Source organism: Cryptomeria japonica, chromosome 8, assembly GCF_030272615.1.
Source record: "Cryptomeria japonica chromosome 8, Sugi_1.0, whole genome shotgun sequence".
NCBI classification, from domain to species: Eukaryota; Viridiplantae; Streptophyta; class Pinopsida; order Cupressales; family Cupressaceae; genus Cryptomeria; species Cryptomeria japonica.
This window is the reverse complement of record NC_081412.1, coordinates 178,709,053-178,730,265: the sequence shown is the minus strand read 5'-3', so window position 1 is coordinate 178,730,265 and position 21,213 is coordinate 178,709,053. Positions and strand designations below refer to the sequence as shown.

At 36.7% G+C, this 21,213-nt stretch overlaps 1 protein-coding gene across 2 annotated transcripts in view; it reads right to left on the bottom strand.

Annotated features, from left to right (window-relative positions):
• The window catches only part of LOC131048401 (dual specificity protein kinase YAK1 homolog), a 44,296-nt gene extending 26,481 nt beyond the window's left edge, over positions 1 to 17,815 (bottom strand). The window contains exons 1-2 of one of the 2 annotated variants that reach the window (XM_057982355.2): positions 17,096 to 17,815; positions 4,575 to 4,774 (exon numbers count right to left, since the gene is read on the bottom strand). In XM_057982355.2, coding sequence (XP_057838338.2) covers positions 4,575 to 4,774; positions 17,096 to 17,260 — 365 coding nt within the window. In that variant the 5' untranslated portion in view covers positions 17,261 to 17,815. The remainder of the gene's footprint in view (positions 1 to 4,574; positions 4,775 to 17,095) is intronic. The other variant, XM_057982356.2, reaches the window with a different exon arrangement.
• Positions 17,816 to 21,213: the final 3,398 nt, after the last annotated feature.

Sequence of the window (21,213 nt, the reverse complement as noted above, 5' to 3'; positions counted from 1 at the left end):
ATGGCGGACTTTGAAGTTAGCTCCCACATGACCTCTCTTCTTGGGCGGACTTTGGACAAGGCTTCTCCATCACTTGGCATGCTTGGGCGGACTTAAAAGAGTGCTCCCACCTTGGGCGGACTTTGAGGCGCTCTACACATGCTTGGGCGGACTTTGAGGCACTTTCCATCTGCTTGGGCGGACTTTGAAGAGTGCTCCCACATGACCTCCCAACCCATGGCGGACTTTGAAGGTCTCTCAAGAGGGCGGACTATATATGAAATATAACATTTAAGTATAAGTGCTTATACTTTAAGTTATATTTCATATATATTGTCAGGATGTTTGAGAGTGGTTTCAGGCCTCTAGGACTAATAATGCAAAATCTAGTTTTTGAAGGATTCTCCAATTTTCCAGACTTAGTCAAATTTCAGGATCAAGATGACATTCCAAACTCATTGAAAATCTTGTTTCAACTACAAATTTTCATTAAAATCAAATAAAATTCATTTTTTGAATTTTTGATGCACCTAGAGGAGATTTTGGCACTTTTCTCCACTATTGTTTGTTAAGCCCTACCTGCCGTCAGAATGAAACAAGTAACATCCTAAATAGTCAAAATGGGGTAAAACGATACTAGTGATTTGGGTAATCCAAGTTGTTTTGGTATAGATACAATAATTGGCTCCGTCAGGGGACTAGGACACATACTTGGGACATAGGAGAGCTTCCAAAATCTCAAGTTTTGCAAGTAGACAAATAAATTGTTTGTTGTACAAAGAGTCATGTATTTTCCTAGATCACCTAGTGAACAGCATAAATAGACTTAGAAACAACACATGACAACAAAACAACACAAGACACACAAAGCAGAAACTATATACAAACATTTTCACAAAGGGGTACATGAGTGATACTTATGACTTTAGGGAATGTAATACTTCAATTTTTCCCAGCTCAACAAGAGTCAACTCAGCTAGCCCTGTACAGTTTAAAAGATTCTCCTTGCATTTCTTATTGAGAGAAAGTTGATAGCTTGCAAGGCATTCTCATGCTACTCAATGATGCTAGTCAAATACAATATGACTTGGCCCATCATACAATGTCAAAAGTACAACAAACAGGGCCACTTTGCAACAAACTACCCAAGAAATCAAGGCAATACAAGACTACTTTATAGATGGTGTGGACCTAGTGATCATGTTGACACTAGATGTCCAACGCAAAAAAATCAGCATGAACATCAACATGATTGATGTAGTTGAGGATGAAGTATTGACCATTACACAAGCCCAAGCAAAGAAGGCCTCATATCAAACCCATGTAGTGAAAAAGAAAGACTTCACAACACAAAGGCCAAAATAGAGGATGCTATGGAAAATATATGTCGCCACTCAAATGAATATGCAAATTCAATAAGGAACTAATTGGAGGCAAATAAAATTATTGCAAGTGAAGTACTTCAAACCATCATACCAATTGAAGTAGTGAATTTATTGCAAAGTATTTTCAAACTTAGAAATGTTATGGATAAAATTGTACTTGAGAAGGATCAAATGGTGCATGCTACCACTCATTAAGGAGAACCCAATAATTGAACCTTTGTTATCAAGAGATTAGATAATTTGTCCATGCTTCTTGAACCAAATCTAGCTCAAAGAACAACAATGATGCATATGGAGATTCTTGGAAAAAACTTGACAACTACAATTGATGGTGGATCTGACATGAACATGATTATAGAAGATTCCTAGTGAAGCTTGGGCAATCCCACTGTTTGTACTGCAACTTTCTAGTTGGTAGGAGCAAACCAACAAGGAATAATGGCGCTCAAAGTTCTCATAGTACAAAAGGTAATAATTGAAGCTCAAGCATTCATATTAAAATTTGTTGTTATCTCATTACATTTGAAGCTGTATGATCCATTGTTAGATTGAAGTTGGTTGGTAGTAGCCAAAGTCAACCATAACTACAAAAAGAACATACTTTCCATTGAAAAGATCAGAATCATATAATTGATCTAGGGAATCAAGTAGTGAGTAAGCCACTTCCTTGGATTCATTGAATTTGGACTATAAAGAAACGTGAATAGAGAAGAATGATAAAGGCCCCATGGAGTGGAACGTTAAAGAAACCTTGGAACTTCAACCTGACTGCAATTTTAACCTGACTGCAATTTTATTGAAATCGTGCAAATAATGAAGATGAACAAGTAGAAGGAGATGACAAGAAGCAAAATAAGGGAACATTTAAAACTCAAGTTAGAGAGAATAGTTCAGTGCGACTAGAGGATTAGGATGGTATGAGTGTAAAGCAAGCCACGAATGTTTAGAATTAAAACATTATCGACAGGTCTGAGACAATTAATATAATTATTAATTTATGACAATCTTCAAGCTGAAGTACAGGAAAAAGAACAAGTATCTAACAATGTTCACCCAACATCCAATTCAACTGCCAAATGGACAGCTAAGTACTTTTGTGCACACCCAATCCCTATGGTATGCCGATCCAACAGAAGAACATCCAGTGTATTACATTTGAAGACATTGTTGAACATCCGCCCAACTCTACCATCGTAAATTCCCTTATTGACATTGTAGACTATAATACAGATTCAATCATAAAACCAATTGCTGACCCTATCACACAACAATCCCTAAGAGCATGATTTTATCTTACAAGCAACAAAATCACTCCCCCACATAGAATTCACATCTATAAGCTTATCTGCAAATCCTATCATACGCCTTACAAAGTTCAAAAATCAAATTGTGCACTCAGTCCTGTGCACAATGCTCTCATTCTATTGTATTGTTAAATGTTGAACTAGTTGTACAGTCCCTGCACCTGCAACAGCATGGTCTGCAAGGTTGACTACGCAAAACAAGATTACAGCAGTACAACATTCTCAAATTTGGTTGCAACAGCCTGTGGATCCCACTGTACAACCACCAAAATTAATATCAGTTCATGACATTGCAACATGTTCACAATCTTACCATATACCCTACAAAGTTCAAACATCAAATTGTGCACTCAGTCCCATTCACAATGCTCCCATTCTGTTGTATTGTCAAATGTTGAACTAGGCGTACAGTCCCCTGCAGCCTGCAACTGTATTGTCTGTAAGGTTGACTATGCAAAACAAGTTTACAGCAGTACAATACTCTCAAAATTGACTGCAGCAGCCTATCGGTCCCACTGTACAACAACCAAAATTTGGATTGGTTAATGACATTGTAACACATGCATAATCCATTGTCAAGCAAATTACTGCCAGGGAGCCCACCATCAAGCAAGCTATCATTGACCAAACCATTGGTAGTGTTAGGCAACCAACCATTGATCAAAGGCAAGCTATCATTGACTAATTCATATCAAAAGGAACCATACACTTGGTAAAGTGTGCTGAGTACAAGCTTAAAAATTGTGTCTATTTCATTGCTGTATGCCAACAAATTGAACATCAATCATGCCTGACAAGTTACGACATACTTTTTTGACATTATACATCATTATAGGGTTACCATCCAATAAATATTGTACAACCTGCAGAAACTATACAGCACTTCCAATTGGCAGCAGATTCATCTGCTGTCCAGTCATTGGTAAGTGTGTAAAACATTGAAAACTTTGTTGCACAGTCAATTGGTAAGAGTTGGCTTTGTGCAGTGATGAATAAATAGTTATAAGGGATTACCAATGGTCAGTGTTTAACCAAGAACTGGGTCCTCTAAATAGTATTTTTGTTGTCAGGGAAGATGTCTGATTCTTGAATGGCCCTTCCTAATCTACTGTAATTGTAAGTAAGCACTACATTCAATAAAACATTTAAACAGATATACACATACAATCAATCTGGTGTGTATTATTATCATCTGCATATTATTGCAATTGGTAGTGTTGATATACAATCGGTACTGTAATAATATGCCAGTAAACAAGACCCAGTCTTAAAGAATCAGATATACGTTTATACCAATTTATATAATAAAAATTCCTTATACATTTGGTCATAAAATTCAAAACACAAAAAAACAACCAGTGGTTTGAGGTGAATGAAGCTTGTTAAAAATTTGCCTTGTGTAAGCATCCCATTCATCAACTAGATTCACAACTTAAACTTGTAAATTGTGTTAACATACATTTAAAAATGAAGTATTATATTTATGATTCCTTTATTAGTACCTTATAATCCAGGCCATATCTCTATTCTGTAAAATACTGCCTATGCATAAATAGGATCTTTACAATGTCCAAAACCACTTCTCTAAAAGTGGTTGTGGCTTGAAGGACTAAAACATCAAATCAAATTGACAGTCAACATTTGACATATAATGGCAGTCCAGACTTACAACAATTATATAGCTCCATAAACACAATTGTGAAAAATTATTTTATAAATTTAGCACATATATGCAACTGAAAGAGAAGAAAATGTTTGCATTAATAAGTATTACTATTACTATTAACTAATCAAGCATGAAAAAACATTTTCTGTGGATGATTAACTATACAAGCAGATCATGTTTTCCTGTGCAAGAACATATTGTAAAAATATAATGCAATAGAAGGAAGTGATTTGATTGTACCTGCAATTTCTATCTGAGTTCACCAGCACAGCATTTACTGTTAAAATATAGTCTGAATTTACGTTATCCAGACCACCATTCAGCACTCCCATGGAAGGTTTTGTAAGGTAGCGCTTTGGGTTGAAATTTTCAGAGTATGTGAATGTGGGATTACAAACATGGTATGTCTTTATTATATCCTTTGTCAGTCTCACCACCAGCTACACAAATGAAATGACATGTTAGTTACATCAGTATAAATATTTGATCTATAACCCCCATGTACATAAAAATGTTGATGTAGCCATGTTCGGTGCAAAATATCTTGAATGAGGATGTAGAAAAGCTTAAGGATGGGAATCATACTGAAAGGGGAACAAATGTGTAAACTAAATTTTGAATAAGACCAATTGGAAATTAAAAACATTCTTGTAGATCTGTATAATTCTAAAGCATAACTTAGGACAGTGGAAAACCACTGTTACTAGCAAGAAACGGCAAGAATCTCACAGGTAACAACAAGGAATATCATGTCTTAACTGTGTGGAGAAGGGCTGCACCGAATTAAAGTGGCATTAATTAAATCTTGAAATCGTAGGAATGAATTCCAAGCCAAAGCATGCAAATGATTTAAGGAAGATTGGGGTAATTAAAAGGACATGTGCTGGCAATCTCTTATAGAAACATTCATAAGATGGCTGCGTATTTCACCCAATGGTACAATCGAACATAAGGAATGGGAAGGGTCTTTAAAGGTTGAAGCATGTGAGATATCCAGCACAGGGGGTGAAGTAGATATGATATAATCATTTCTAGGACACCTCACTAAATATGGGTGAGGCAGCTATCATTGTGATAAGTGGATAACAGCTTATAAGGAAAGCCAAAACGACCCAGAGCTCACTATGTCCACAGAGGTTTAAGATATTTGCATTGCAGAAGCTTTCTTTTAAAGATGGACACGCCGATTCTCTTGGAATCTACGAAAAGGCAGATGGCATTCCTTGGAGTGGTAATGGACAAGCGTCTGTGTGCCATGGTGGCCACAGGGCAGCCTCTGGTCCTACATGCCATCAAAAGAATACTGGGGAAGGAATTTGTACGAGCCTACCATCGCTATCGCATGAATTCAGACATCTCAGCTATGTTCTCAGCCATGCTCATCTACATGGGGATGAGTAAGGCACAAGCTAAGAAACTACGTCAAATGGTGTTTCTGCATGCCTTTTTGGGCGAAATTGATGCGGTCTTGGATAATATTGATGGGAATCTCTTAATCCCCAAGTCGCAGAACTACTACATGAGTTGGGGCAATGGGGCATGTTGTGACCTTTTTCACAAATCGTCCCATTGCAAATGGGGACCCTCTCTGTTTCATGCTTTCTAGGGTTTTTGTTAGTTTCCTATGACCTTTCGTTCCAATTTTACCAAGCCTTGCTCAGTTTCTAACATTTCAAGTCCTAAGATTGGAAGTTAGTTTTTGCAAACCCAATGATTCTAGAGTCAAGACACCTTCAAAGCGCTTAGAGAGGCCAAAGGACAAAGATCGCAATCGATCTGGATGAATTTAGACAACTTTCTATTTTTAGAAAGTTTGCTTTTTTGCTTTTTCCTATTTTTTAGGAAGTTTCATTTTTGGCATTTCTAGCGCAATCCCTGGTATGGCTATTTTTAGAAAGTTTTCTTTCTATTTTTAGAAAGTTTGCTTTTTTACTTTTTCAGAATGGGTACTTAGGGTTTGCACTGCTACCACTGAACTGCCTCGACCGGGATCCAAAATTTCCAAGTCTTGACCCAAAAAGCCAAATCCCTACATTTTAGGGGGCGTGATGCCTCAGATGATCCACCTAGGCACGAATTTCAAATTTCAAGTTAATCCGGTTAAATTTGATTAAGCTGTGAAATTTTGAAATTTTTCTAAGAATTCTTCTAAGTCTGGCTAACGAAGGTTTCAAAGTATGGTTGCAGGTTCAAATGATGTCATGATGCGGGAGGCCATGAAGAGAAGACCCTCCAAAAGTCCGCCATGTGTGTGTGGGGTGCATGGAGAGATGCCACCAAAGTCCGCCATGTCTTGGGACTCTCCAAAGTCCGCCATGTGGGAACCTAGTAAAACTCCGCCCTACCCTAGCATCCTTGGTGGCCAACACTCCAAAGTCCGCCCAAGGGGTGCAATCAAAAGGCTGCCCATGTGGGAATGGTCCTCAAACTCCGCCATTGTCTTGGAGAAGCCTTGGGAATGGTCCTCAAACTCCGCCATAGCCATGTGGAGACCCATCAAAAGTCTGCCCAAGGTCTGCAAATGGTGGGAGCCTTGTCTAAACTCCACCATAGAGGTCTCAAAACTCGGCCATGTGTAAGATAGGTTGGGAGGCCCATGGGGTAAAGTCTCAAACTCCGCCATAGATAACATCAAACTCCGCCTAGGCTATAGGGAAGACCTCCAAAAGTCCGCCCAAGCATGCCAAGTGGTGGGAGCCTTGCTTAAAGTCTGCCCTAGGGGATGTTGCTTGAAGTCCGCCCTAAGAGGTGTCTTTAAACTCCGCCATGCCTTGGAAAGGAAACACAAAAACTCCGCCCTCCTTGGTGACCTTCAAACCTCCGCCCATGGAGAGACCCACCAAAACTCCGCCATGCCTTAGTAGCCCTTGGTGTCCTTAGAAGTCCACCATGAAGAAGGTAGAGGATCTATCAAAGTCCGCCCATGGTGGAGGATTCATCAAAGTCCGCCCAAGGTAGAGGACTCACCAAAGTCCGCCCAAGGTAGGAAGAGCAAGCTCCAAAGTCCGCTCTAGGAAGCCATGGGGAGATGCCACCAAACTCAACCTTGCATGGAGATATCACCAAAGTCCGCCATGGGGAGATAGTTAAAAACTCCACCTATGGTAGAAGTAGCACCAAAGTCCACCCAAGGTGCAAAGGGTAGTGTTGAAGATGCCATCAAAACTCCGCCGTAGACCTTCAAAGGTGGTAAAAGATGTCTTAAAACTCCGCCATGCAAAGGGAAGAGCATCAAAGAATTCTGAATTTTTGCACGACTTGGGGTATAATTTTTGTTCCAAAACAACCTACCACATTTCTGTTCATATCTCACAGCCACACATTGTCTTTGTTTTATTGGCCCTAAGATGTCACATGGATGACGAAAAGAATGATTTGATCATTTAAACTCAGATCTGCCACCTTCCAAAACCAAACTAGCTTTGTGTTGCACCATTAAAGCAATATTTGCAACAATTTAAAACTTGCCATCTGCTCTGCTCAACCCCAAACAAAATCATTAAGAACAGTGTGTGATGAAATGCCTATGGGAGAATAAAACCAACTAAGGAGGTCATGTGCTCATTTGACAGTTGGAGGTAGAAAATAAAGTTAAAGAACCAAGTGTCGTCTAGATTTCACATCATTGGGAAACATCTCTACCAATGGTCATTGACACCCTGCTGCTCAAGTAATTCTAGTTGCTGCAAAAGTTATAGTGCTGCTTGTTGACATGTTTTTTATGACAGCGTCTAACACATAATAAAGTCACCAACGGTCACCTTATCCTCTCTTGATCAAGATCAGTTCGTATGCTAGGATTGCTTAAAGTTCAAACGGCTAATTCCAAGGTTCCTTCAATGCGTGGACGTGACTCAGTTGTTTGATGGGTTTGCTGATAACCCAAGGGGACTTACGTGTGTTCAATTGAAGAAAACTCATGCAAGCTCAAGGATTTCTGCACGGATGATTTGCAATGAAAGCTCTAGTTTTGGATTTTTCAAATTATGCGGAATGTAAATGAGAATGGGGTAGAGAGAACTATGCTAAAGCTAATCTAATCCTAAGAACAGGAGATGGGATAACTCATGCAAAATCAAACCACACTTCGTTTCACCAGCAGAGCACAACTACACGAAGACGATGCAATCTTCAAAGGGTGCATGGAGGGTTTTCAAATCATCAATATAGACCACCGGATCGAACAATCTTTACTGATGATCGAAGTTAAGCGTATACACATCAAAAGGCTCAAGCTAACTTTGCACTGTATACAACAATCAGCTGCACACCAAAAGTATGAGCTCAAATTCTGCAACAACTAATCCTATCAAATCCAATTCCCCTAACAACATATAAGCAAATCTAATCTAATTGAAGAGAGCAAGACCATGCAGATTGCCAAAATAGAACAATAATACACCATCAAAATCACACAATGTATTAAGTTGGCTACTTCACAATCCTGATGCAACAATCTCAGATAATAATCTCTCCCCCCTTCTAAATGAGGGGGATCACCCCTTATATAGGCCTCAGGCAATGCAAACCCTAATTAGGGTTTAACCCTAGAAGATTCTCCACTCAAGATGCAACAAGGTGGGAATCTGCAATTAATACCCCATGAAGCCCATATACAATTATTCCATGAGCCCAAAATAGCGCCCATTAGTGCATTAAATGCACCCCACTATATCGATCATGCCTAGAATATAATAAACATCTCCATGCAAGGAATAAATGCCCATCATCCTTCATGCAACGGCGACATGCACTGAGAATCCGCCATAAATTCAACATGCAATGACCGGGTCGCCATTTGGTCAAATATTCCAACAATGAATGCGCCACCATATTGCCATGCGTTCAATAGATCCTCGCCATGCAAGTGGACCCTGCCGTTGTATATCCGCTCTTACACATCTCGAATTGTTGGGGAGAGAAAATTTGATTCAGGAAGAATTTTCTTGAAGTCTCTTCAACTTTCCTTGCTCTGGAGGAGATTTTTCATCAATTTTGCATATTTCCTATTTTTTAGGAATTTTCCACAAATTAGGGTTTCAAGTCCAAGAGGGAGAGAATTCTCCTATGAATCCAAATCTATGAAAATTTTTGAGATTTGGATGTGATTTGATGCCCGAGAATGGATTTTTCAAATTTTTCCCTGGGGGGAAATTTCTTGTTCAGTTCATCCCTGATTCCTTCCTTACCTTAGAAATTTTATCTTCAATTCATCCTTGGGTGTGATTTCTTGTTGTGAAGGAATTCTCCTTTGGAAAGAAATTTGTTCCTTACCCCTGGAGAAGGAAATTCTTCATGCCTTAGCCAACGTTTCACCTTTTCTACAAATTTTGTCGTGAAGGAAGGAATTTCCAACACTTAGCCAAATTCTCACCTTTTCTAAGAATTCTGTTGTGAAGGAAGGAATTTCCATCACTTAGTCAATTTTTCACCTTTCTTGGAATTTCTTCTTCTTGGGCGCAATTCTTCCCTGAGGAAGGGATTTTTTGTGCTCTTTGAATTCATCATGTCCGCAGGGAGCCTTTTGACCAATTTGCCACATTTCCTATTTTTTTAGGAATTTTCCTAGAATTTAGGACCCGGGTCCAGGAGAGAGAATTATCTCATGAGTCCAAATCTACAAAACTTTCCAGATTTTGATAAGATTTGGTGTCTAAAAATAGAAAATTCAAAAATCTGCCCGAGGGGATTTTGCTTTTAATTCCTCTTTGACCCTTTGACTTTCATGCCTTAGACAAATTTTCAATTTTCAAGCTTAAGCATGGAATTCACCATGTCTCGGAATTTGATCCTTCTCCATGCCTTAATCATTCAGGAGTTTATCTTTGTGCATGGATGTGGATTCCACTTGGAAAGGAGAATTCATGCTATTCACATTTTCCATGATTACCTTGGCCTGGCGCCTTCACCTAGCACTTGGGCGCTATTCCTTCCTGAAGGAGGAACTCATCATTTTGTCCGTTATCCATGAACATACCATTTTGGCACCTTACTCCTTGTTAGGGCGCAAATTTGCCTATGGGAAGGAATTCTCAACTTCTTCAATTCTCCTTGCACACTTCATTTTGGCACCTTCCACTGTGCCAGGGCGCATTTTGCTCCTAGTCATGGAATTCATACTTTTTCCATCTTTCTATGCATACCCTCTTTGAGCACCCTATGTAAGGCTAGGGCGGAATTTTGCATAGGTGAAGGACTTCATCATTATTCATTGCTCTCCTTGGAATGCTTAGTTTAGCGCCCTCCATCTTCCTAGGGCGGGTTTTTGACTTGAGGAAGGAATTCCCTCACTTCCATGGATTCCTTGTATCCTTCAATTTGGCGCTCTTTACCTCTCTTGGGCGCTAAAATGCCATGGAGTGGGATTTTATGTCTTTTACCTCCTTCCATTCCTTAGTGGATTTGGCGCTCTCTACTCCCTTTGGGCGCTACGTGGACTAGGGCGTGTAATTTCTTTGTTTTGTACTTTTCCATGACACTTCTCCTTGAGCGCCCTTTCAACTCCTAGGGCGGATTTCTACCTTGGCTAAGGATTCACAGACTGCGGAGTGAATTCCATGATGCATCACCTTTGGCGCCTTCATGGGTAGCAGGGCGGCATTCTTCCCTGGTAGAGGATTCAATGAATTTGTGAATCCTCCACGGGACCTCCATTTTGGCGCCTATCTCTGGCCTGGGGTGGAATTTTAACTTGGTGGAGGATTCAGTGAATCTTGTGAATCCTCCATGCCTTCTTCATTTTTCCAGACTTAGAGAATTTTCCCAAGCTTTCCATTTCGGGAGTGGGCTTCCAGCATTCAACCATCTTCTGGCCTTCTCTGTCTACTTTCTGACTTTCCAGAATTAGAAATATTCGCCAATGTCTGATCTTTGTCACCTTGCCCGATTGGTCCTGTCAGAACAAACTTTCCAAAAATAGAAAACTTCAAAGTGTCAGCGTTAGACCCCTAGATAGGATACAGGGATGACTTACTATAAATAGAAACTTACTAAAAAATAGAAATTACTAAAAATAGTAAGTTTGATTTTTTAGCAAAATGACGACATTCCGAGACTCAGTAAAATCCCTAAAAAATAGGAACATTCTAAAAATAGAAAGTTGCTCCGTTTTGGCTCAAATTTTACTAGGAGGTTCCTTGAAGGGTCTTGATTCCAGTCGTATGTTCAGTTTTTCCAAAACCCTAACAGAAACCACTAAAATCTAGGACAAAAGGAAAAAACCCTAAAAAGGGACAAAACAGGCCCTAGACTTCATAAAACCTGCTTACACGAAAAGTAGATTAACTCCAAATGACCCTCGAACATTTGCAAAGCGGAGAGACTGACGAGACTGCCACCAAAACTCACAAGAAACCAAGACCAAACGACCAAAAGGGCCTAAAAGTTAGGGGGGGTCCCTATCTGGGATGGGGTGATGTGTGATTAGGTCACAACGCTGCTTGTTGCTGAAGTTACACAAGACAATGTTTCCAAAGATGATAGGGCTACTAAAAATGCTACAAGTTGTTGCTGAACTGAAACTAGATGCTAATGAAGATTGTAATGTCCTCATTTTCGTGAGTATCACAGTTCGAGGGATTAGCCTATTATTTTGACTCTTGTAGGCTAACATGTTTGTATAGAGAGTCTCAGTGGCAGTTCCACTTCTGCAGTTCAGTCTTGGGTTCAGTTCCAGGGCCTTTGCAGTCAATGTGTGGACTTAGTTGAGGGAATCTGGCAGTAGTGTTATCTTTAGTAAAAGCACCTGGACATATGGGGGTTATTCAATGTTGACTCCAGCTTCACACGGCACGTCAAAAGACTGAATATTGAGGGAGATATTAATATTGTAGTGGTTAAGTTATTAAATTAACTTATATGGATATTATAAAGTCATAAAGTGACTTTATTAAAATTAAAAGCCACTTAAATATTATAAAGTGATTTTTATTAAATCACTTAAGTGAATTTGGACACCCAAAAACAAATTAAACTATGGAGAGTAAATTAAATACATTTAAAAGTATTTAAATGATTTTGGGTGTACTTTCTTGGGAAACGTACCATTTGGAGTTATTATAAAGTTATATTATTAACTTTATTAAAAAGTGGGCCACTTAAATAATATAAAGTGAATATCAAAAGGGTACATCCAAGTGGGGAATTAATTGAAATGTTGCATAAAGTAATATTAAATACATTTTAAATGTATTTTACTCCCTTCAAGAGGAAATCACACTTTTTGGAGAATTATGCCTTTATGGGTTTATAAAGGCAAAGCAAGCAATTCAACCTCTATTATTGATTATTTGGCATTGCTTGTTATTTTGATTTGTGGAATTCTTTGACAAGGGTTTCAAAGGTTTGGCCATTGAAGAACGAAAATTCTTCGTGGATATGTGATTGTGAGGCTATGGAAGATCAGCTGAATTATCGCAATTGTGAAGGCTTCATTCAGGAGTCTTATTGTGCTTCATTAAAGATTCTTTATTTCAGATATTGCAGATTTTGCAATAAGGAAAGGGCAAATCGGGTTAGACACCCCTTTTAGCAGCATATTTCATTTCAATATGCAGTCATACAGTGTCTAGTTGTTGGCCGTACAATTCAGGCTTGGCATGTGAGGTCCAGGAAAGGAACGTTTTGATTGGGAGGCTGAAACGCCTTCCTAATTTGCAATGTAGTTGCACCATTCCCAACGCCTAGCATAATCAGGTGGATTCATCTCATATTTGGCCTGGAAAAATTGTATTCTGGACTTGTACACCTATTTTGGTCAATTTCTCAGTTCTGGTTGGCAAACTCCAAAATTCTTTATTTAAAATAAGCTGAAGAACTACGGGTATGTTTTATGTATTAGTTTCATTCGCAGCAGTTATCTAATTCATAATATAGATTCAATTGCCCTATATTTGGTATCTCTTCAGTTTTATGAACAATTCTTGCCTGGTGCACTTGTTATTTTTTTATTTAAAATTGTTCAAAACCCTTGAAAATCCAAAAACAAATCAGCAATAGTATTTCAGGAGAGTTAGAACCAGCAGGGTTCTTAAAAAGATGCGCTATGTATTTCTGTTGCTGCTGGAGTCAGTTGGAAAATTTCTTTGATCTCATTGATTCATCTAACATGCCATTATTCAAAAACAAACATCAAAACCAGAATTCTTCTCATCCTACATTAATTTCGTTTTTTAATGATGCAGGTTGTGAACCCAGATGCTCCTACATCAAGATCTAGTCACTAATTTTGAGTTGTTTGCCATCAAAAAACATGTGCTTTTTCTTATCAGCAATTGGTGACATTTCCTTGTTTTCTGTGTAAATTGTTCCTGACTTTTAAAGTGTAGAGGTGGATCAGGGACTTCCTGGATATCCAAGGTACTTTTTGTGCCTGTGAAGCAATTCATAGGGCTTGTCCTAGAGAATGGTTTGATGCAGACAGTTTGAAAGCCTTAAGTATTTCACCAAAGTGCAGTGACTGCAAAGCTCTTGCCATCTATCTATCATGGAATGGTGTCTACATCTTCTTATGATGTGTTCTCTTTATATATGTATGGAATCAAGTTTTGGTTAGAAGGTTCTTCTTGGAAACTTTTGTATCCTTCCTGTTTTCTGATAACTTAAATTTCTTTAAAAGATGTCAGATTCAGTCTTAAAATGGGATATTTCAGTTATTTTGTAGAAAAAGCATAAAATAAAGCACAAATTACTCTAAAAAGGAAGGCGCATTAAAGCTCCCTGTATCTTTTTTCATTTGCAAACACAGCAAAAGCACATTGCTGAGATTACGATAGCCTTCGATTAGGAAATAACAATATTCAACAGCATAGTGAGGTGCAAGCTGTGATTTCAAAATTTATCAATCAAGCGGTTTTTTAAAAAACCCAACAGCTCAAGTTTATCTAACCTTTTCAGTTCAGGCTTGAATAAATCTGTTAAAACTTAATGAGAATCTTCAGTAGGTGGACAGGATTACAGTTGAAACTACAGATATGCTCAATTTCCAAGCCACGTATTCACATTAAAAGTTCATCTATGAAGCTTAGATTGCTTGATCAAACTCTTGCCTCAATAAAACTAAATATTTTGGTGCTGTTTGTAACTAACTCCCAACCTGTTGCATGACACATGCTTGAAGAAGTCATTTTCTATGTATAGAACATTGTATTAAGTTTTACCTGCCCTAACAAGCCAATCCCCAAGCAAGTAGACGAGACCCTTATGAGTAGTGAGACTACGAATCCTTTACCATTCACAGAGGAGAAGTGCTACTCCTCCTATTAGGTATAATCCCTGGCTTATTGGGACCATCTACTATTAGTGTCTAGTGTATAATTACTATTCCTTTAAGGAGTAACATGTATCCTTTAACTATGAACCTGGGAATCTTGATAAACAAGTTGAGACCCGGCATCTTAATAGATAATTTGACATGAAAAATCTTAATTAGTTAGTTGAACTAGGGTATCTTAATAAGTGAGATAAACCAGGCATCTTAATAGGTGGGCTAGCATTCAAGCTAGGGGGGCTAGAATATAAAATAATAATTGTTGTCGGGAATAATCATTATGTTATGTTGTCGTATTATGTTATGTTGTTATATTGTCGTATTATGTTATGTTATCGTCGGTAATTGTGGGTTACGGCAGTCAGTTAGTTCTCCCGAAGGGCAGTTGGACACGACGGTTGGTCGCACCCCTTCGGGCATTATATATTGCATACCTTTCCTTCGAAGTGGAAAAATATGGTCATATCTGGGTGTGATGTTATAAGCACTTGATGTACATGGACAGTTGAATTAATAAAGAGACTGGTTCTTTAATATATTTCCATTATGTTCTGTGCATTTACTTTCTGCATTTAACCGTTTACCGTATGTGGCAAACAATAATAATCCAGAAACTAATTTTTTGTTTGAATTATCCTGTGTATAAATCCACCCAATCAAATGCAGATGTACTGTCCCCAACCATTGACCTTGAGAGACCTTGGGCTTAATGTGGATGTCAGCTGATAGGGTTTCATTATGAATCTAGCCCCCCACCCAAACAGAAAACAAACTTCAATACCTAAATCCAACACCTGAATGCGTAACCAATTTAGGACAGGACTCGGCCAAATATGACATAGTCCATCTTCTATAAGTTATAAGTTTAACACTGTAAATTATCACAGATGTTATTTCTAGGAAACATAGTTTAGTTTTTATGTTCAATTCTCAATTACATATTTTCATATCTTTCTCACAAATAGGAAAAAAAATTAAGGATCTCTACAACTTGAAAAATAAATTAAAATGGTGGCATGTTTTTTTTTTCAAAATTCACTTCCTTTAATGGTTCACAAAAACATTAAAATTTAAAAGTTTTCAAATTTCATCAAAATAATACATATTTCTTTGAAAGATGATGAATTATGAAAGAACAACTGTTGGTTTAGAAAATTTGACAACAATCTCCATTTTCAATTTGAATAATATTTTTGAAGAATGGGAGTGATCTTAAAAAGGCCAATTACCCTGATGATGTGTCATGAAGTGTGAAATAAAACATAGATTCTTTCAATTCTGCTAATGATGGATCATGAAGGGTGATGTGGAACGCAAATTCCTTCAATTACTAACAATGGGAAATGAAGCGTGAAGTCATGCACAGGTTCTTTCAATTCTAATAATAAGAGGCCATCAAATGTGACACAAGACATATTATTTGAATTCTGCTATCAATGGACCATGCAGCATGACAAGGCATAGATTCCTTCAATTCAGATGATGGAACATGAAAGGCAACGTCAAATGTAGATTCTTTGACTTCTGATAATAATGGGCCATGAAGTATGGCTATCATAAAACAATGAAAACATAGATTGCCATGGCATGTGCCGCGAAACATAAACATGGATTCTTTCAATTGCGCTGAAAATGGACCATGAAGTATGACATAAAGCATAGTTTTTTTCAATTCTGCTAATGTTGGACCATCAAGTGCGACACAAAATATAGACTCTTAATCATGCTAGGGATGGGCCATGAACTGTTACACAAAATATAGACTCTTCATCATACAAACAATGGGTCATGTAGTGGCACACAAAAAATGGATACTTCCAATTGTGTTAACATGGGGCCATGGAGGATGATGTGAGGTATAGATTCTTTCAATTGGGCTAACAATGGTCCATGAAATTCGGCCATCATGAAACATAAATTCTTTCAATTCAGCTATTAATGGATCACGAAGTGTGATAGTCTGATAGACATATATATCCTTTTAATTCTGCTAACAATGGACCATCAAGCATGGCGCTAGACATATATTCTTTCAATTCTGGTGATGATAGGCCATTAAGTGTGAAACATACACTATTTGAATCCTACGAATAATGGGCCATTAAGTGTGGCACGAAATACAGATTCTGTCAATTCTGCTAACAAAGGACCATGAAAGGAGACACGAAACATGAATTCTCTCAGTTCTGTTAACAATGGACCACGAAGTGTGACAAAATACATAGATTCTCTCAATTCTCCTAAGTTTGATACGAAACACAGATTCTTCCAATTCTGGTATCAATAGACAGTAAAGTGTAACTACAAACATAAATCCTTTCAAATCTAGAAATGACGATTCATTCAATTGGACACGAAAAGTGGATTCTTTCACTTGCTAGTTCCAATTTTTAATCCAGAAGCCTTTTCTGCTTTAAAAAACTATGGAAAGCAAAAGCTTAAAATCTCTTGACACACAAATTGGATTAAAAAAATTAAAACGCCAATAACTTACGGGCTTATGGACGATAATTCTCAACGACCCCGGGCTCGGAGGCACTACGCCAGGCCGCCTTCCCCCCATTGAAGAAGAAAATTGACCAGGCACGATTTTGAACTGCCTCCAGCAGGGTTTAACAGGTCTGAGGATCGAATCCAAGGGCTCATCCGGCTCTTCCATTCCCCGTGTCACAATATAAACAAAAACCCTAACAATGTCCTCCCTGCCATGTACCAAATGGCAGCGGGGGCGAGATCCTTTACAAACGCTTTCTCGGCCATGGAAACAAAGACTCGCTAGGTCCGCACGACCTCAGCAACCTGCCGAGAATAATGTTAACACACCGATGCCTCGATTTCAAGCCAGGGTGCGGCCAATTTACCTGATCATTTTTTGTTTTATTTCTATATAGATATTTTTTAAAAGGCAGAGCTTCCGCAGCGTCGCATGAAGAGAGAAGCCATAGCCTGTAAAAATTAAATTAGCTGCTGGAAATTGAATTCTTCACAGTGAAATGAGATATTGCAGGTGAATTTTGCAGCCTGAAAATCTTCTTATTGTTGTAGCACATCAATGAAGAAATAAATGTATGTTCAGTTTGCATGAATTTCCAGTTTAAGGGAAATGTTTGGGCTTCTCCTCCCTGCTCTGCAGACGTGAAGTCTGCAAAGTCTGCAGTGCCTTGCGAAGACCATGTAAGAAGCGCAAACTCAACCGTTGACCATGGTTAAACTAAATCATGATGGCTTTGCGGATTGAGGATGAGTAGTTTTTAATTTCGAAGTAATTTAGGCGCGCCGGTAACGCCGTTTCTGGTTTCCGTGAGTTTCCGCGGAACGCCGTAGTAAATCTCGGTAAGTTAACAAAGATTTGTCGGTGCAGAAGCATATTATTTTTATTTTTTATTTAATTTTTGCTGGCTGATCATTATTGTTATCTGAATTTTGTTATCAGTATATTAAATTGATTTATTTTGTATGAAATATTTGTTTACATCAATTTCTTTTAGGTTGATAGGTGATAATTAAATAATTTTTTATTTAATATATTAAATCGAGATTTTTTATTATGAAAGAATTTTTTATCAATATTTGTATTTTGAAATTTTTGAATTCAATTTTATTTTATTTTTTAAATTAATAAATAATTTGATTATTGATTTTGAATCAAAAATTTTGAATTGAATATGAGAGATTTTGTATTTAAAGATAAGATTGAGATTATTAATTCTATATTGAGAGTCAATGGGAAATCAATATCATCTATATCATATAGAAATTCATAACTTATATTTGCACTTGCATCATAGATATTACACATCAATTTATCATCTAGATATCTTGAATTTTTGTTTCGCATGGTCAAAACTTTGAATTGAATACCAAATGTTTTGTATTCAAAGATAAGGTCAAGGTTATTAATTCTACATTATCAATCAATGAGATATCATCAATATCACTCAAAAAAATCACAAATTATTTTAACACTTGCGTCATAAATATTACACATTGATTTATCATCTAAGTATCGTGAATTTTTATTTGGCATCATCACAAAAATTGAATTTAATACCAAATATTTTGCATTTAAAGATAAGTTCAAGGTCATCGTATAATTACACATTGATTTATCATCTAATTATTTTCATTTTTTCTCGGTGTCACCAAAAAAATTGGATTGAATACCAAAGATTTTGTATTTAAAGATATGACCAAAGTCATTAATTCTACATTAACGATCAATGGGATCAATATCATCTATATCACATAAAAATTCACAACTTATATTACCACTTGCATCATAGATATTACACATTGATTTATTATCTACGTGTCTTGAATTTCTGCTTGGTATCACCAACGATTTTGAATTGAATGTTAGAGATTTAATATTTATCATCTAGGTACCTTGAATTTTCGCTTAGCATCATCAAACAATTTGAATGTAATACCAAATATTATAAGTGAGGTCATTGATTCTACATTGAGAATCAATTGAATATCAACATCATCTATATCACATACAATTTCACAACTTATACTAGCATTTGCATTTATATATTATGCATCAATTTATCATTTAGGTATCTTGAACTTTGATTGGTATCACCAAAAAATTTGAATTGAATACCAAAGATTTTGTATTCAAAGATATGGTCAAGGTCATTAATTATATATTGAGGATCAATGGGATCAACATCATCTATATTACTTAAAAACTCAAAACTTATAATAGGACTTGCATCGTAGATATTACACGTCAATTCATCATCCAGGCATCTTGAATTTTTGCTTAATATTGCCAAAAAAAAATGTATTGAATACCAAAGACTTTGTATTTAAAGATAAGATCAAGGTCATTAATTCTACACTGAAATCAATGGAATATTAACATCATCTGTCCCACATAGAAATTCACAACTTATACTGGTAATTGTATGTTGAGAATCAATGGGATATCAATACCATCTACATCACATAGAAAATCACAATGTACATTGACACTTTTTTTCCCCTAAGAAAAAATTGTCACATCATATTGAAATTTATGAGATAACATCTTGAAGAAACTGAAAAATCTATGTAGGAGGAAAAAACAACAAGGACAAAGAAGGTAGCAACATGGTCATAAAAAGGCAACCAATTAAAGAAACAACATTGCCACTAAAACAAGTGGATAGTAAACAACAGGAAAGAAAATAAAAACAGAGGCCAAGAAAATGAGAAAACAAAAAGAGTGAGCCCACCAAGAAGAGACAAAACCCCCCATCAACAAAAGAGAGGAGCAAGATTAACCAAACACAAAAAGTGTGTTTGTTTGCAAATGGGAATCCTCCAAGTGTTTCGTAATTTCCCATCTATCTATAGCCAATTGTAAACCTTCCTTTGAAAGGGTATTTGCCTCAAAACTTTGTTCTCTATAAATGTGAACAATTTATATGTGGGCAAAGGAGATGCACATACTATATCAATCAAATATTTAATAGGTAAGAGAGTCAAATTTTCATATTATACATTGACTTGTCATCTAGAGGTATCTTGAAATTTTGTTTGGTATATTTGCGTATTGACATAGAGGTATAACTATTAGCAAAAAAATCAAAAGGATTTCTCTATATTTATAGCAAGCTAAATGTGTTTCCAATGTCGAGTTTAAAATATGAGTGTAAACATAGATGAACAAATTTTACAAATCCAAAGAAATAGATCATATTTCTCCACCACAAAACTTATTGTAACACTAAGAAGACCAGAACATGTGTACAACTCATCTAAAAGTAAATAAAAACACGACATAAATTTATAATAACTAAAGATTATATAAATATAATTTTTATTTTTTAATTAAAATATTAAAATACACATTATAAAAAAATCAATCAATTATATCTTAGCAACCAATCAAAACTCTATTATTTGAATATAAATAAATATTTATTATTTATATTGATTAATTAAATCTAAACAATTTTTAAATTTTTTTTTTTTTTTAAAAGACATCATAGATTTCAATAATGATTATCATATAAAAGAGAACATTTCAAATATATCATAAAAGTATAAAATATTTTATTTGTTTATAATATAATATTATTGTAGCCTACTCAAGGGCCTTCTCGGGATAATCCAACTCTGAGTGGAATTGAGGAGGTGGTGTGGAGAAAAGTTGAGGAGGGATGGGTTAAAGGCAATTTTCATGGTGCCTTGAAGGGGAATTTGAGACCATCTAGAGTTAGGTGGGTGGCAAGAGATTCGAAAGGTGATATGGTGGTGTTCAAGACAAAAAATTTACTGATTAGGACAAATAATGAAGTAGAGGTACAAGCAATATTTTTAGCAAGTAAAATGGCAAGAAAATTGGAAGTCACTTGACTTCACCTGGAGGGGGACTCTTTAATTATTATTAATGTCATCATTAAAGGCGAAGCCCCATCGTGGAAACTAAATAAATATATCAAGATTATTTTATTTTTTTAAATCATTTTTAGATTTTAAAGTCTCACATGTAAGATAGGAAGGCAACAACATAGCTAACACGCTATCAAAAATGGCAATGTTAATTGATGATGGGAAGGATAGGGAGATCTAGGAGGATCTCTAGAATGTGAGCCTAGGATTGTGAAATGTGTTATA